The sequence below is a fragment of the Callionymus lyra genome, chromosome 1, assembly GCF_982586985.1.
Source record: "Callionymus lyra chromosome 1, fCalLyr1.hap1.1, whole genome shotgun sequence".
NCBI lineage: Eukaryota > Metazoa > Chordata > Actinopteri > Syngnathiformes > Callionymidae > Callionymus > Callionymus lyra.
This window is the reverse complement of record NC_141818.1, coordinates 12,056,276-12,073,546: the sequence shown is the minus strand read 5'-3', so window position 1 is coordinate 12,073,546 and position 17,271 is coordinate 12,056,276. Positions and strand designations below refer to the sequence as shown.

At 41.4% G+C, this 17,271-nt stretch overlaps 1 protein-coding gene across 1 annotated transcript; it reads right to left on the bottom strand.

The window, feature by feature from the left end:
• Nucleotides 1-27: 27 nt before the first annotated feature.
• rgmb (repulsive guidance molecule BMP co-receptor b) lies at nt 28-12,140 on the bottom strand. The gene is made up of 3 exons (XM_087793910.1): nt 11,733-12,140; nt 4,717-5,279; nt 28-1,656 (listed from the first exon to the last, which is right to left on the bottom strand). The coding sequence occupies exons 1-3, from the start codon at nt 11,848-11,850 to the stop codon at nt 937-939; spliced, it is 1,401 nt and encodes a 466-aa protein (XP_087650036.1). The 5' UTR covers nt 11,851-12,140; the 3' UTR covers nt 28-936.
• Between the last annotated feature and the right edge of the window lie 5,131 nt (nt 12,141-17,271).

Here is a 17,271-nt window from a genome sequence, read left to right as displayed (position 1 = left end):
TTAATAATTCGTTATATCGACACGAACAAAAAACACACCAACAATTCTTTTTTTCCTCCATGTTTTTTTTAAGTGTTTTGAGAAACACGCTTACAAAGCAACCGAGCGCCACTAGGTGGCAGTACAATCACATCTGACTTGATGTTTCTGACCAAACAGCGAGAATATGAAGCGGGACTTCTACAGATACTACTGTCATAAATAAGTTAAGTATTAACATTGACCAGTCATTCGTCACCAGACGGACATTCACACACAGGAGCACGACACCGTCAGTCGGATGTGGCGACAGGACAGCGACACTTTACGAGAGGGTTTTTTTGAAGGTTTTCACTGTGAATAAAGTCACGTTTATCACAACCCAGTGTTGACGTTTGACAAGTGTCGAGGAGAAAGTGCTGGTTCGGAGCCGAGCGATGTTCAACAGAAGAGCAGAAGAAGTCTTTGGACATGAAAAAAGCTGATCCAGTAGAGAAAACACAGATTGAAGGAACAAATGTACAGTAGAGATGGCATCAATATTGGAAATACATTCAACAGAAAAAACTTGTTTGATTCCTCTGGAGAGAAAAAAATATGAAATGATTTAAAAAAAATCATACTTAAACAGGATGTTTATAGTTTTGTTCAAATCACAACTGAATTTAAAAATCAGATGATGTCATCCAGTGGAGATTTTTGGGATCAGGAATAAGAAACACTGTTGTGGATTTAAAAAAAAAGAAAATAAAGTGCTTCTTTTAAACAAACATCCTCCGTCTGAGGTAATAAAGGAAAATCACATTGACACACTGGTGCACCAAAAACTAAAATATTTACAGTTCGGAGTGTGTGTTCAGGTTCACACTCGCAGGGTTTTTAATGAGGGTTCGTTCTACTGGATCTTTGAGGGGAAGAACTTTCTTTTTAAATTCCACTCCCGAGAGACAGTCGGAGTCACACACACAGTCTACACAAGAGGAGCAGGAGGAGAAGTTTGGGGGTGTCAAAGTGGGACTTGGCTGAGCCTTTAGGGTAGATCCTCCATCGGTCCTGGTGCGGGTGAAGGCTCTCCATGTCTTTCTGGGCACTGTAGGCCGCCACGGAGAAGTTGGCGTCCCCGGTGGTCAGGAGGTCGAACACGCAGGACGAGTAGTAAATGTCTCGCACCGACAGCTTCTCGCGACAGCGCTCCTCGGCGCCGTCCACGCTGAAGACCTGCGGGGCCGCCTGAGTCTGAGGGGCGAAGCTGGGTCGCCGCGGCAGCTGCAGGCTCAGGGCCGGGGGGGTCAGCGGCAGGTGACCGCCCTGGTCGATGCGCTCCGACCTGGGGCAGCCGTTCAGACAGAGCTGCAGGTCCTGGGTGGCGTCGTAGGCCCGGGACAGGTCCTCGGGGATCCGCACGGCGAGGGTCAGGTAGCGGCCCAGCTGCCGGACGATGACGGTGACGCCGATGTAACCGGCGTGCAGCTCCACGTGGTGACCCGGGCTGCGCTCCGAGATCCACAGCGCCCTGACCTTCCCGGTGGCACCGTCGACGCCGCCGCCGGCCGAGGAGTGGATGGGGTCCCCGCTGCTGATGGTGCCGTCGTCGAAGGCAGCGGGGAGGTTGTCGGTGACGGCCTGGTAGACGCGCTGGTCCGTGCAGCCTTCGTAGGGCTTGAAGATGATGGTGATCTGAACACAAAAACAACATTTTAAATATATATTTCATTGTAAACAGACAAACAAAACCTTAATTTGTTTGCTTCCTGAAGGATTTGACCTCAATTCTAGTTTCCAATATATAAGTAGATAAGTGTCAGTGATGGTTTAATTTAACATTTAAAAAGTTGACTATTTTAGATTTATTTTTGCTATTTGGTTGCTGTAATTTCTAATAATTAAATGGTCTTTATTTATTTTTTATTTAAAATATTTTAATGAAACATGTGTTTATTTTAATGTTCAATTAATTTTAGTAAATAATTTCTATATTGAAACTACATTTATTGAATTAAAAATGTGTTACACATAGAGCTTGAGGTTGTAAAATATATCATTAGTTTGGCCCTCGAGCAAGAGTGCTTAAAGATTTTGGCCCCTTGTGTGATTGAGTTTGACGTCTCAGCTCCAAAGAAAAATGGCGCGATATGTGATATATTTTTACAATTAATGAGCCTCATACTTGAGACAAACGTTAGCTTCTACTGTATCTTTCTAACCATTAATAAAAATGTGTCGATATTAAACATTAATATACCTTTTATTTCGCACGTTTACTTAAGGAATATTCGCTATTATGACATACATCTGCTGTCCTAAGTGTTTGCTAGCTTGTTGTTAGCATCGCGCTAAACCGCAGCATCAGAGGTCGTAAGGTCATATCTATTGCGATTTGTCGGCTTTCTTGCCTTTAATCCAGACGACGCAATTTCTACTCCTTTTTTTGCGGCGATTGATGGTGTGAAAGTAGATTCAATCGAAACTGGAGTCGAAAATAAACTGCAAGTACGACTTTAATCGGGAAAAAATAACTTCTTAAACAGTTTGGTAAAAAATAGAACATTTCCCGGCACTAAAAAAAAACGACTGTATTTAAAATCCTAAATTAAAAAAAAGTGCTAAATATATCCGCGGACCCAACGTTCCACGAATGTTCAGCAGACGCTCGTTCGGCATTCCGGCGTGTTTAAATTAAATTAAAATAATTAAACTCGTCGAGATGGGGAGGATAAACACCGGCGCACGCACAACCAGCTCGCTGTTGACACTGACCCATTACACACACTGTTGACTCTCATCGCACCGCGCTGGAGAAATGACCTAATGAGATTTTAACAAGCCGTAATTTGACACAGCTACGCAAACACGCCGAGGCATTCCTGCACACACACACACACACACACACACACACACACACACACACACACACTGATTAGTAGCGGTGTTGGATGCAGGGTGTGGCGTGAGCGTCACATCAGCGCTTGGTAGCATCATGGTTCCGGTGAATGGTTGTTTTGTTCACATGACAGCCGTGAGGAATGAGGCCTGGCGGGCCGTTAAGCCTGCAGGCTTGTTTGACGTACGTGTGTAGGTGTGTGTGTGTGTGTGTGTGTGTGTGTGTGTGAGTTCTTAATAATTGTGACTAATAGTTTGCCCCACCTCTGACACAAGGTCATGGTTTCAGAGTGCAGTGGTTGTGCTGTGCCATTTGTGGGTCTCTGAGTGTGTGTGTGTGTGTGTATGTGTGTGTGTCTGTGTGTGTGTGTGTGGGTCAGTGTGTGTGTGTGTGTGTGTGTGACCATCATGGGAAACATCAACAGTGCTTCCTTAACACCACAAAGATCACCTTGTGTGGGTCATCATCTGTTTTAATGTGTGTTTCATAAGAGCCTGCACACACACACACACACACACACACACACACACACACACACACACACACCCACACACACTCAAGTGGTGCATTAGGCCTCTGAGTGCAAGGAGTGCCACTTATGACACACGTAAGTAAACAGAGGGTCCTTTCACACGTCTCTATGGCTGCTATTAGCAACGGGTGCTATATGTAGCCATTAACCAAGTACAGAGCCGCAGTCAGGACTCGCACCTGAGCGTCTCGCTGGGATGTAAACCTGGAACAGCTTGACACGCCAACGCTTTTAGCGGCGGAGCATGTTTTCCGGATAAACGTCCCGACGGCGCAGCGATCCTACGAACTTGTCAATCAAACAAAATTTCATATGGATTTACAACACTATGTACTTTTTGTTTTCAAGTTGATTTAAGTGTCTCTTATATTAACTTTTGTACTTAAGCCACGCCCACTGAAAACTTTTATTTTTTCTGGAAATAAAATCTTGTTTACCATAACCACACCCGCTCTGCTGCGATTGGTCAAACATCAAGGTTTGTCACGGCGTGTCATAAATCCAGGAGGTCTTCAGTTGCAAGGGACTCGTTGTATAAACAAAGAGGGGGCGCGATTACAGCTGGCTGGAGGAGGAGTGAAGCCACTATTACGTGATAAATGGACTCCGCTCTCGTAACCTCTTGTTTGACGAGATTTCAAACGGGAGAGAAGTTTATAAAGTAATAAGTTCAAAACATGGTCATGATGAAGGACTTACTGCATCTTGGAGAGCTACAGACAAAAATAAATAAAAAAGACCTGCACTTCACTTTCAATAAAAAGTTACTTCAAAAATTTAAAAATTTAAATAAAAACATCAAAACAATTGAAATAGTTTTTTTTTTTTTTTTTAATTGAAGCTACTTTAAAAAAAAAAAGAATGTAATTTATTTTATTTTAAGATTAAGTAGGACATTATTTATTTTTCTTAAATCTTTTTAAATTAATTTAAATTCATTAAAAAATTAAGAAACCAATCTACCATCATAAATGTGAAGTCGTTTTTTCTTTGTCTGTTTGAAATACATTTCACCCAAACTTCGCACCAAACCATAGTCGTTGCGCCAGGAGCCCTCAAGGGGGCGCACAGACCACTGCCCTTAAGTGTGCCTCAGTTTTAAATTAGAGAAAGAGTCTTTTGGTGTCCTTGGAAACATAGTAACACGTGAGATCTTTCTCTGAGGGAAGTGAAAAGGTCGTCGGTGAATAGGTTAACGTCGGCGGCGCACAGTCACACACAAACTCAATTACACCAGCTGCTCTCACTTAGGGAATTCTTGGAATTTCCCAAATATCCAATTACATTTCAAGAAGTAAAGTCTTGTTAAGAGGCTGTTGCTCACCTTGTTGGTCGCCGTGGCGCTGGAGCCCGTCACCACCGGGACATTGGTCACCTGCACCGACAGGTAGTCGTTATCGATGAGAGGCCACGCCCCCTCCACCTTGCACGTCTGGAAGCTGTCCTTGAACGTCCTCAGGTGGGGGTCCCCGAATAGGCCACAGAACAGGTATCCGGGCGGAGTGTGGCCGGGCTGGGCGTGGCCGTGCTGGTGCGCATGTGAGTGTGTGTGCGCGTGCGCGTGAGCGTGAGCGTGAGCGTGCTGCGTCCGACTGTGGTAGTTGCAGGGCTCGTGCTGGACCTCCGGGTGGGTGGAGGAGGTGGGTCCGTCCCTGGAGCAGTTCCTCTGGGTCATGAGGTCGGAGATGGCCAGCACGGACGAGTGGAAGACCAGGTTCCCCCTGCATGACTTGGCCGTCCTCTGAGTGCAGGCCGAGTACGCCCGCAGAGCCTTGCAGAACTCCTCGTGGAAGTCGTCCACGGCGGGCGTGAGGTGCGTGGTGAGGGACACGAAGTCGGTCGTGCACTTCTGGATGCGACACTGGGTCGTGGCCACCTGACACTGACCTGCAGGGCACAGAGGGTGAAGGTCAGTGACGGGGAATACTGGAACAGTGTGACTTACCATGTTTTTATATGTTAAACTCATGTGTATGAGTAATTGTGCACACATGGCTGCAGTGATTTTTACTGGACTGTCATTGGACAAATGTGTCAAAATGTGTGTAAATGGAAATACAGTGTGAAAATCGAAAGAACAACATTTTATTGGGAGTATTTCCAGAGTACTTTACTCATTTCAGAATTTGTTTACCTCATGTATCAAAGTAGTCACTGCAATTGTATGTTTCGAAACAAAAATGTTTTCAAATTGCTTGTTAATTGTAAATCGAAAAACTGTATACACACTATACTAAAATAAAAACCAAAAACTATTTCAAAGCCTAAAAATACAGTTTTAAAAAGCGTATAATTTCTCACATTAAATGTATTACAAAGACGCTGTTTTTTTTAAGGGACATAGGTTAATGGTAAATTACATCACTAAAAATCTTGTAGAAGCCAAGGTCAAGCAGGCAAATTCCCCCAAAATGTTATATAATTAAGTTAAAATTGTTTAATTTCATTCAGGTTCTGTTCATCTTATCCTCACCAACACATAATCGATAGTCTGTGTGTGTATAGGCAAGAGTCTGGCAATACGATACGTATCACGATAAAGTGGGAGATGATTTCGAAATATTGTGATAAGATGATAACAACGATATATTTGTGTTGTGTTGGTGTTGCGGAATTTGTTGTATTTGTTTGGAAACCAATATATGTCCAAACATCAGCTTCAAAAGCTGATTTAGTCTACAGTATCTTCTCGTCCTCAGTCACTGCCAGGGAATTGTGGGATTTCATTGGTTCGTTAGCCACAGAGGACGTAATGACTGCTGCCATCTAGCGGCCGGAAGCTTAATTGCTTAAAAACAGAACAAACACTGTGAATATTTACTGAAAGACAAATAATTTATTTGATACACACGTCACTAAATAATGAATACAAACCATAAAATAACTATTATAAAACAGGAAATGTGATTTGAAAGCCAAACATATTTACAGTGCTGTTAAATATCAATATCGTGTTTGAGTTTAATCGATGTTTTCTTATACTAGAAACTTCTCTTACACTTTTTAATGAGTTTCTTTGTCCAACTTAAGCAGTGGTTTGTTCTGATCTGACTCTGGAATGTGTCTGCGGTGGATTCACACTCGAGCTACGATGGTGTCAAACAGGATCTGATCATCATCTGATCACAGACAACACACAATAAGTTCAAAGAGGGTCAAAGTGTCGGGAAGACGATAACAGAAATCTGCTTGTAAAAAGAATTGGACTCGGGAGAAATCAGAGAGCAGTCTGCAGTTGGCTTTGATGTTAAACACACAATGTTGCTGGCCTGTTACCGTCTAATAAAATTGGATAAAGAGCTCGCCGCTGGCTGAAAGTTTTTCGATCAATCAGCACAGCCGCTCCGTGAGAGTCATAAACCTGCAGTGTAATAAACCAAAGAGCAGAAAGAAAAGATAAAGATTGTTTTTACCTCACAAGACGAGAGATAATACCAGTTTTATAGGTCGGATCAAAGACGATTCAACTCGCTGCAGATCCTCAAAACAAAAGCAGACGATGAAGATTATTCATAAACAGATAAGAGCTGTTTACGCCGTGACTTGGTCACGCTCAAAATGTCCGACAGAACACAAGACTTCCTGTGTCATGATTGACGCAGATTCAATAAAACGCTGGTTTAAACAAACAATTCAATGTTCTTATAAGACACTCGTTACAGTGTTGTTACTTTTTTTTCTCGTCTAAAGCCAGGATCGCTAACATTTTTTACACCCCGGACCAGTTTAATGTCGGTTTTATATCACTGACCGACCACCAGATAGAAAATAAAATAACATTTCCTAAAAATAAGGGCACATTAAATCACATTAAAAACTGATTAAGAGTTCTAAGCTTTTTTTCCCTTCAATATAGTGTTTGTGTTTTATTCGTTTTTACTAGTTCATATACTTTTGTTTTCAGTAAACGTGTTGGAAACAAGAGTCTTGAGTCACAGACTAACGTTGCTTGAGGGAAAATCTTGTCTTTTTTTTCAAAATAAAACACTTTTTATACAAGTGCTTGGCAATTAAATTTGCACAGGGGCCCCATTTTATACAGTGGCTTTTTCTGAAGGGCCAAGAACAAAGTATAAAATCAAGCTAAATATGGTAAAATTAATTTTGTATTTAATTTTATATAACTTATTTTAAATATCTTATAAGAAAAAACTTTTATATTCAGTAAAACCTTATTTTTGTGATAAAAGCAGAAAAAAAAGGTCCTAAAATATGATAAAAATTAATATTGTTAATTCCAACATGATCTTTGACGTCACGAGGGCCACATAAATACAGTCACCCCGGTAACAAATGCCTCAGAGAGGGGTACTGGTCCCTGTACCAGGGTTTTCGGGACCACTGATGTAGAGCATCTTATACTGAAGGTCGGGAATCAAACCTTCAACCATTCGAACAACAGACAGCGATGCTAACCTTTAGCGTTCGCTTTGAGAAACCGTGCAGACCACAGGGGCGAGATTAGCTAATGCAGGATCAACACTAATCATCATGTCTACTGTTCAATCTCGCCACATTTGTTTCATATCCGCGTGGGTTTTGTTACACATCGGACTAAAACAGGAATCCGACCCGCCTCCCGTATCATCGGCCATCAGCTAGAGAGCAAGAGCGAGAGATTAGAGACCAGACCTAATGCATCAGTCAAAGCAAACTTCTATTAGATTAGCTCAGATAAAGGCTCTGCAGTGCATGGGCAGCCACACAAACACACACTCACGGACGCACAAACAGATGTCTGAGTCTGAAAACTGGTTGTGTAATTATTTCCATTAACGGCCAACAGTTGACAATGCTCAGTCGGCGGTACGACAATCCAATAATGACCGCACACAATCTGAAAAACATCCGCAAATACCATTAATGCTGCACACCCGAGGGGATACACAGAGCTACTCCAAAACCCATCTACTGCAAAGTAAAATGTTATTCATCCGTAATCCAATTAAAGTAACGACTATAAAAAATGGAGCTGCAATGACCAACGAGAGCAATCCTAGTATGAGCAGTTTATTACATTAAAAAACGTACACTCCTGGTCCGGTGTACGCAGCAGCCATATGGGGGTAGCAGAGAGCTGATTTTTTTTTTTGTTCAAAGTCTGGGTGCAGGTACGACCCCCCACTCACACTATGATTCAGAATCTCCCCCATGCTTGTTAAATCCGGAGACACACACAACACGCCAACATCTGCGCACAGTCTGAGGACACCTTGTCAGAAACGAGGCTTTGAAATGAATCAAACAAAAGAAGATTAACACTTTTTTTCTTCTGAGCATGCAGAACCAACTGTGTTTCATGGCTGAGTTATTATATTGGCAAGACAATTGGCTTGACTATGCCTTGTGTAACGTGCGTCATAAGTTAGGCACGTCATTGAACGCACCATCGGCATGGATCGCTGTTTGTTGGCGACGCATTGATGACGTATTGGCAAAAGATTGGACCTTTTTAGATCGGTGGTCATAATGTAATGGTCAGTGGCTCCGATTCGCCATCCTAGTACAGACATGGATGTACAATATAGTCACTAATTTAGCTTCTAAATTCTAATGTGTGAGAAAATCAGAGTGCTTAGGGCAGGGGTGTTTAAACTACATTAAGCCAAAGCCATTTAAGTCCAAAGGCCGAACAGAGTGTATATTTAACAGGAAGTCTTATTTTGAATGATTTAGGCTCAATAAATCTCAATTATCTCCGTTTTCTGCTTTAACAAACGAATCCCTTCACTTTGTCGTCAGTCTTACTTTTAGTGTTGACATCTATAACCTCTGCTCCTTATCTTTTTTTAAACACCGATCAATCAATCCACATTGATTTTGAGTCGACCATCATAAAACGACTTGACCGGACCTTGAGCTGCTCTGTGTCTGAACTAAGCCTTTTTTTCAATGCGCTAACTACTCACTTATTATTAGAGAAAAGGCTATTTTTCTTCTTCTGATCCCAAGGACTTAATAAAATCTCCATAGCTCAAATATTAAGCAAGGTACGTTCTTAGCCTTCTTGTAGCCATTAGCAGCTTCTGCATCGTTTTTTGGAATCTGTCGCGATCAGCGGAAAAATTAAGCTAGTAACATTTTTAAGTCCGTGCAAGTCTGTAAAAGGGAAAACCAAATCTTTAAAACTCACTTACATGGCCTTTGAATTTGTTCTTTTAAATCACCAGGAACTCTAATTCCCCTCTAAAGGAAAGAGTAATGGCCGTCAGTTATGTTGAAACAACTCACCTTAACAAAGATCTGATCTGGGGAGTTTATTCTGGGATAATTGAGTACAAAAATGTTGCTACACAGACAAATAGTTCTCCGCAAAGTTATATTTCGCTTCAAAAGGAACGGCAAGATGTGCCAGGAGAGCTCAGATAAGGAAGTATTGGTTATAAACCGAAGTAACCCTATGAAGCTTTCAGACGTGCAGAAGAACCTTTATTGTACCAAATGATCTCTACTGTAATAATGTTTTAACTATCTTATTAAGTTGATTCCCAGTTGAGTCTGAGTCTCCTCGTATTGTCTTATGTTGCACCTGGATCTTTCTGCTCCCATCAGCACTTTCCTCCACTGATCCCCTCTGAACTCTTCATCCCTACAATCTGATATTCCAGGCTCGACTTCTTTGTCTCCCATCCTCCAGCCTCTCCAGAGATCTAAGGCAGTATGTGCTGGTATCACCTCTCAGCTGAGGCTTGTGAAGTGCTTATTGATCACCCTGTTGTGCACTCTCTCTCTCTCTCTCCCTCTCTCTCTATTTCTCTCTCTTTCTAGCCGAGCTGAAATCACACAAACAAGCCCTGCGAAGATATAAAAGCTTTACGGGAGCTCACACAACACTTCCCTGTTTTCTCTCCCTCTGTCAGCGAGACATTTAGGAGTGTGAACAATAGTCAACACTTCAGGCATTCCTGCCTTCCTGTCTAAACACACTCTCCTGACAGCTGGTCACACATGAAATATTCCCCAACAACCGGAAATATACAAGCTACTTTGAATGCAGACTAAATAGAGGACATTCTTTCCAGGTGACAGACGCCGAGCCTGAAGGCTTTTTAATGTGGTGCGGGTCTTTCTGTTCCCACCAAACAGTGGGACTGTTTTGTCCTGCTGCCGGGGCTGTGTTAAATGAATTACTGGAGGTGTGACTGCTCCACACAGCGCCGACCTCCTGCACACACACACACACACACACACACACGTTACACAATAACTGAACATAGAAAACTACTTAATGAATTCAAATATGCTGTTTTTGAATAAGGTATATATGAATAAATAGAAGGAAAATTACATATATCTTTACATTTTCTCTTTTTGGTTTTGGTAGTGATTTTCAAAACAAAATAAATGTGAAAATAAAATGACTTTATCTATATTTTTTGACACATGACGTGCATATATACATATAGTACATATGAGAGGATACATTTAATGACTTCGCTCACAACCTAAAGTAAAACTGAATCTGCAACGAGTAAAATTCAAACAAGTCTTTCGACCATACTATGTCAAAAGTGGCAATAAATATATGAATAAATAACACATTCATGAGGTAAAGATGATTGACATGTTATTTAAGTTATTTAACTCTCTAGTTAAACTGACCAGTAAACACTTAAAACCTTCCATGAGTCTTATATACTGTAATATACAACAGAATAAGTAGAATTTAACTACTTTTTGTTTCTAAATATAAATTAAACGAATCAAAGGGAGTCTATTGGGATCCAGGTCTCTGGTAGTTACTGTTTAATGAGACTTTATTATATTTCTACTGTTGCATTGTCATTTTATTGACCGTTTATTCACAATAAACAACAGTTTTAATGCCTTTGAAACGACTCAAAACCCATTGATGGCTCTTGAAAATTGATTTTCTTTTTGTCATCTTTATAAATATCACAGATGTATTCATGTCTAGCTTCTCTCAATGCGACCTCGGCGTAATATATATTTACGACTCCATAAACCTCTGACCATAACTTTTTTGTTTTATGAAGCCACTGACACCTACACATGTCCAGAGTCTGTGTGCGGAGGGCGATAAGACTGTTATCAGTGTTATATGAACATGAGGCGCTCCTTCCTCCACGAGCCATTAAAAGGGGGGGCAGACACAGGAGGAAAGACTGGCCCGGGAGAGTCGAGGAGAAACCCGATCTGACTGCTGCACCGAGCCATTGTCAGGCACCGGCGTGCGGCTCCTACTGGACCACAGCTCTTTTTTTTTCTTTTTTTTTTTAACAACTAATCGCTTCTTCAAACTCTGCACAAGTATCTTAAACGAGGTCATAAGTTGCGATTGTGAGATTAAAAAAAAAAAAGTCACTGCAGTGCATTTACCGAGGTGAGCTCCGCCGCAGACAGCGAGGATCAGCAGCAGCACTGGCCGGAAGCGGCGCGCCAGCGGCGGCGAGGCGAGGCGCTCAGCCCCGCGGCCACGACATCCGTCTCTCCCCATCCCCGTCCATGCAGGGCCAGGAGGGGAGAGTGGACCGAGCTCCGTGGGGCGAGGAGTGGGGCTAGTCTCCAGGGCCTCCTCTTGGCTTCTTCCTCCTCACTCTTCTGTCCGACCCGCTGGAGAAGGAGAAGAAGGAAAAGAAAACAAAAAAAAAAGTCCGCTCACTGTCGCACTTTCCCCCGCGTCAAGTACATCCACGCCGCGGTTCCTCCACAGACTCACTTCTTCTACTCACTCTTGCTCTTTGCACTCTCGCGTCTAGTTCTCTCTCCTGCTTTCCCCCCCTCCACTCCTCCCCCTTTCACTTTCTCCTCCTCCACCTTCTCCTCTTCCTCCTCTTCCTCCTCTCTCCTTCCAACAAATCAATAGAGTCAGGCCTGGACAATCCCCGCCTACCCAACACAGTCAGGCATGAGGTGGACCGAGATAAAAAGTTGGAGATGTTAGATAAGGGTTCCAACATTTACTGATAAAACTTTAAAGTAGTAAGAAAAAAAAACCTGCTTATTTTTTTTATTAGTTAAGTACAAACATTAATAAGATTTAATTTTAATCTTTACAAACTTTTGACATTTTTACCCAAGAAATGCTCCAGATCTATAAATGATAAGTAGAAGTAAGTAAGTAAGTAATTTTTATTTGTATAGCGCTTTTCCAGACCAGGGTCACAAAGCGCTTAAACAATCATAAAAGTATATACTTTAAAGGGCAAGATAAAACTGATAACACAACAGGAGTTCCAGAAAATCAAGGAAAAGCCTGAACAAATAAAAACGTCTTAAGATGTTTCTTGAAGGAGTCAGTAGACTCCATCAAGCGCAAAGAGAGAGGAAGATCGTTCCAAAGCTTAGGAGCAACAGTCTGGAAGGATTTCTCTCCTCTGGTCCAGAACCGTGTTCAGGAACCATCAGTAGATTCTGATCCACAGACCTCAGAGCCCGAGCTGGGATGTAAGTCTGGATCAGATCAGTGATGTAAGGAGGAGTCTGACCATGAATAGATCTGAAAGTAAGAACCAGAATTTTAAAGTTGTTCCGGAAAGAAATTGGAAGCCAGTGAAGAGTTTTAAGGATCGGAGAAATGTGAGTTCTTCTACTGGAGCTCCTTCTTGTTAAGACATGAAAATAAACTGTTGTAATAGTCCAGGCGAGAATTATAGGCAGTAGACTGGAAGCGCTCACAATATTTATCTGGAGTACTTCCTGTCTGTGTAGGATGTTGGCATATCAACTAGTCTAGCGGCGTCCGCTAAAAACAAGTTAGAAATATAGACTTGTTTAATTTTTTTCTGGGAAAATTTCTCATGTTGAGATTTCAGTACAAGATGGACGTTATAGACACGGATTGGATGTTTTTAAGTGTCTTTTTGGAGGTATATTAAAATGGAGATACATTTTTGTCAATAACAAAGGTCAACAACCTCCCTGGCTTCCATTAATTTCCCCTGGTGGGACTCTAGGAAGGAAAGGAAAATCTTATTTAATAAATACATATGCAGTGGTGGAGGTAGTTCATCTTGACCCAGAGACAACACAAGGGATACCACAAACACATTTGTTTTTGAGCCACTGGGTCACTTTGACCCTGAGATAACACAAGGGTTAAGGAAGTTTCTTCCTAATCTCACCGTTATGTTTTTTTATAAAAGAAAACCGTCTTAATTTGTAACCTGGATAAAAGTGCATCGACATCACATCTTTTTCATCCTGGACAAGGCAAAGGGAACACCTGAGGACCACGAGGACAGGTTCTGGATATGCTCTAGACCAGAACGAGCTACAAAACAGATTATCCAGAAGTTGAATGTACAGAAGAAGGATCAGCCCCAGAACTACAAGGCAGCGAGGACCACGATCACCTCGGAAACCATTGGATTGACCATGTTTTGAGGATGAAAAAAGAAAAACGGTCCAGTTGGATGTGAATAGACATTTTTACCACGGCTGTGACCCAATAACTTGGCATAGTCTTGATTTTGATTTTATCCAACAACTCTGCAGGGAAAGTGAATCCTTGAGTTGACAAGCCACAGCCTTGGAACCTGAAAGTTATGAATTTGGATCCGCGAAAAAAAAAGGGTTGATCAAAATTCTTGCTGAGATGTGTGCAAACCAGTTTATCATCTACGGAAAAAAACCTCTCAAGGTTTTCTCCACCAGGTACTAACTTATGTTCGGATCGTGGATCACATTTTTATTTCAACTGGTGAATAAAAAAGTTGTTTTTTTAACAAGTGTGGAATCAACATTCTGCATATATACCATTAGATGTATGTACTCACTTGTGAGAAGTCACATGACGTCACAAACCTTGTTTTTGTTGGAAAGATAAATCTCTGCAGCCGGATACACACACTTGCATGTAACGCTCCGGAGTGATGAAAGACAGCAATGTTCCTTTCTCCACCTGCACCTACGAGCCATCACTCATCCGTCACTCATCGTCTCCTCGGTTATTATAATCAAACATGTGACGCTGAAGCGCAAACCAGGCCTTGTTTTTCCACCAATGTACTTTCTTCTCTTTGGGACAAAAACACACCCTGAAAGTACCTCAACATAGTGTAAGATAATAACAGCAGAAAAAGTTTTATTGTATTTTGAAATGAATCAATTTCGCCTCCTGTTTTTTTTTTGGAGAGACACCTTAAGAACAGACAAAAAAACAACATTGACGATTCTATTCCATTTTTTTTACCTCCACTTATACTTGGATAATTCAGTTTTTATATCACAAGTGTCAAACTTGAACGTTTCTGTCATCGTATGTGTCAGGATGGTCGTCTTAAAATCAAAGTAGATCCACGTTCATGTTGATATCATGACAAATAAAGATGCCAGAGTTTAAGGTAAGTTAAGGAAAGTATATTATTGATGTCAATGTTTATCACAGTCCTTCAATGAGATCAAAAACTGATGTTGAAGGAATTTAATTTGAGGGTTTGAGATAAATAAGATAGATCCAGCAATGTCACACTCGCACTTCCTGTTTCGTATCGATACATTTTGGGGTGTTAACTTTGTTAGACCGCTCTACTGACCAATACGACCATAATTTTAGTGAAGCTACTTTCATCATGTATTTAAGTACTTTCTGAGCTCTGAAATAAAAGTAAATTGGGGAAAATGTATTTGAAAGAATGATTTATTTGACATTTTAAAGTAATTGCCACTGTAGATATTCATAATTATCTCACACTCAGAATGTTCTACTTAGATTTATAAACCAACGTTATCATAAAAATGATACAAAATAAACCATTAAGACAGACCACACCCCTCTGTTACACTTACACGTGTTGGCTATTACGAAGACACTGTTTCTTAAGGTGACATCCCAGTGATTAACCACTGACCCGTCATGGAAGCCGGAAGGAACTCCCTTCGTACTTGACTTCAACCTGCACCTGTGGTTCCATTCTCCGGTCATCTCTGCTTGTAATTCAGTAACAAGACGAATGGACGCCTCGCCAGCTCTTGTCACTTGATTAATTTGTCGTTCGGCGAACACTTTATTAACGTTCCAGTCCCAAAGACAAAGCGCTTTATTCAATTACCAGCGTGCTAATGAAGATATTTATCATGAGCAATTTCATATTTCACAATCCTTCAGACGTCAAGCGCCACACAAAAGGGAGAGCCAAGTAACAGATGACCCTCCTGGTTGCGTTTAATTCCACGTTGCACCCTAATCTCTTTAATCAGTTACACCACAGCTGAGGCTTGGCGACGACACACACACACTCACACACACACACTCACACTGACGCACAGCTGCATAGTTTGAAGTACATTCACTTACAGCGCCTCAGGCACAAAGACAGTCTGTTTCTGAGCGTCCAGCTTGTCTTCACCTCCACACCTTTGCTGCTCTTCTCCACTTCCATCTCTCTCCACTCCTCTTCAACCATCCCCGATGGAAAACAGGCCGTCATTCAACCAATGTGTGTGTGAGTGTGTGTGTGTGTGTGTGTGTGTGTGTGTGTGTGCATGTGGAGAGTGCTGGTGTTGAGGGCTGGTATTGTTGCAAACGTCTCACACTCTACGGAGGTGGAACACAAGTTGCCTGATAACAGAAAGGACAATTTCTAAGCACGACTTTGAAAGTCGATTTGTTATTAAAAAAAAGTTGCAAAAAATATTTAAATAAAAGGAAAGTTGCTTTAATCCAAAAAATATATTCAATGAAAAAGTGTTTGAATGAAAAAAACAAACAGTTGAGCCTGAAAAATCCATGCAATGCAAAACGTTTTTTATTTGTGTCCTATTATTTAATCCCTTTTCTTTTTGTGTGTTGAAGTGTTACAAGTCTTTTTTTTTCTTTTTTTGAATTGAATTATTTTGAAACAAATATCACGCAATAGGCGGTTGCGTCAGTGAGTTTGAGTGACAAGTCACCCACAGCATCTTTAAAACGCAGAGGAACTGTGGTTCAGTTGATGGGAAGTTAATAAATCATTATTAGAATGATTGTGTTGTGTTTGTTATGTGATTGAAGTAACATTTTCAGGGGATTTAATCATTTAGAGACACATATCACACTTTACTTACTTACTTATACATATTATGGACCAAACACAAAAAATAAATTACTTCAATCAAAGAAAGTTTATTAATTAAAAAAAGGAAAAATGCATTTTTTGTTGGACATACACTTATTTTTTGCATTTAAACAGATAGCAGTTTTTCTTCTTCTAATAAAGTGAATTATTACTTTAATTTATAAGGGGATTTGCGCAACATTATACTTTTTTTTCTATTAAATAAATTAAATTACTTTTTCTTGTTTCCTAAACATTCACTCACTGAAAACTGATCCAGTCGAGGTTGGATGACAACGATCTGGGGTCATGTCGAGCCAGATGTTCGGTGTGTTTTGTTACTGATCAACTAATGAAGCTACATTCAGTAAAATAAGAGTGAGTTTCCAACTAGAAAACAAGTTATCAAGAAACATTCCTGCACTTCCATGGACTCCAAACTCTGTGCCAGCCACCGCGGCTCACACAACAACAACCCTGCGTGCCCAGTTTCTGACTCACCAAATGGGTGATTACGGTGGCGGGGCAGGTGGAGAGAGATGGAGGGGCTGCAGGTGTGTTTATATTCACCGTGTAAGACGATCGCATAAAAGATACAATCCCAAGTATCTGAGGTCTGGTAGTTTGATATGCAACCTGATCTTTTAATAGCCTGTTTGTGGTGCTTCACCTGGTCTTATCAGACGTCTGCACTCTGTCGCCGGCACAATAGCTTCCAGGTGCCCGGGCCCTAAAAGAAAGAGCCACGGCCAGAGAGAGACGGGACGTTATCTTCGGACCAGCGTAGCTCTTAAGATGCTGAGCAGATGAATATCGCCGCCAGAGAGGACAGATGAACGGAAGAGGATTTCTTTTGACACAGGCCAGAGAGACATTATCAG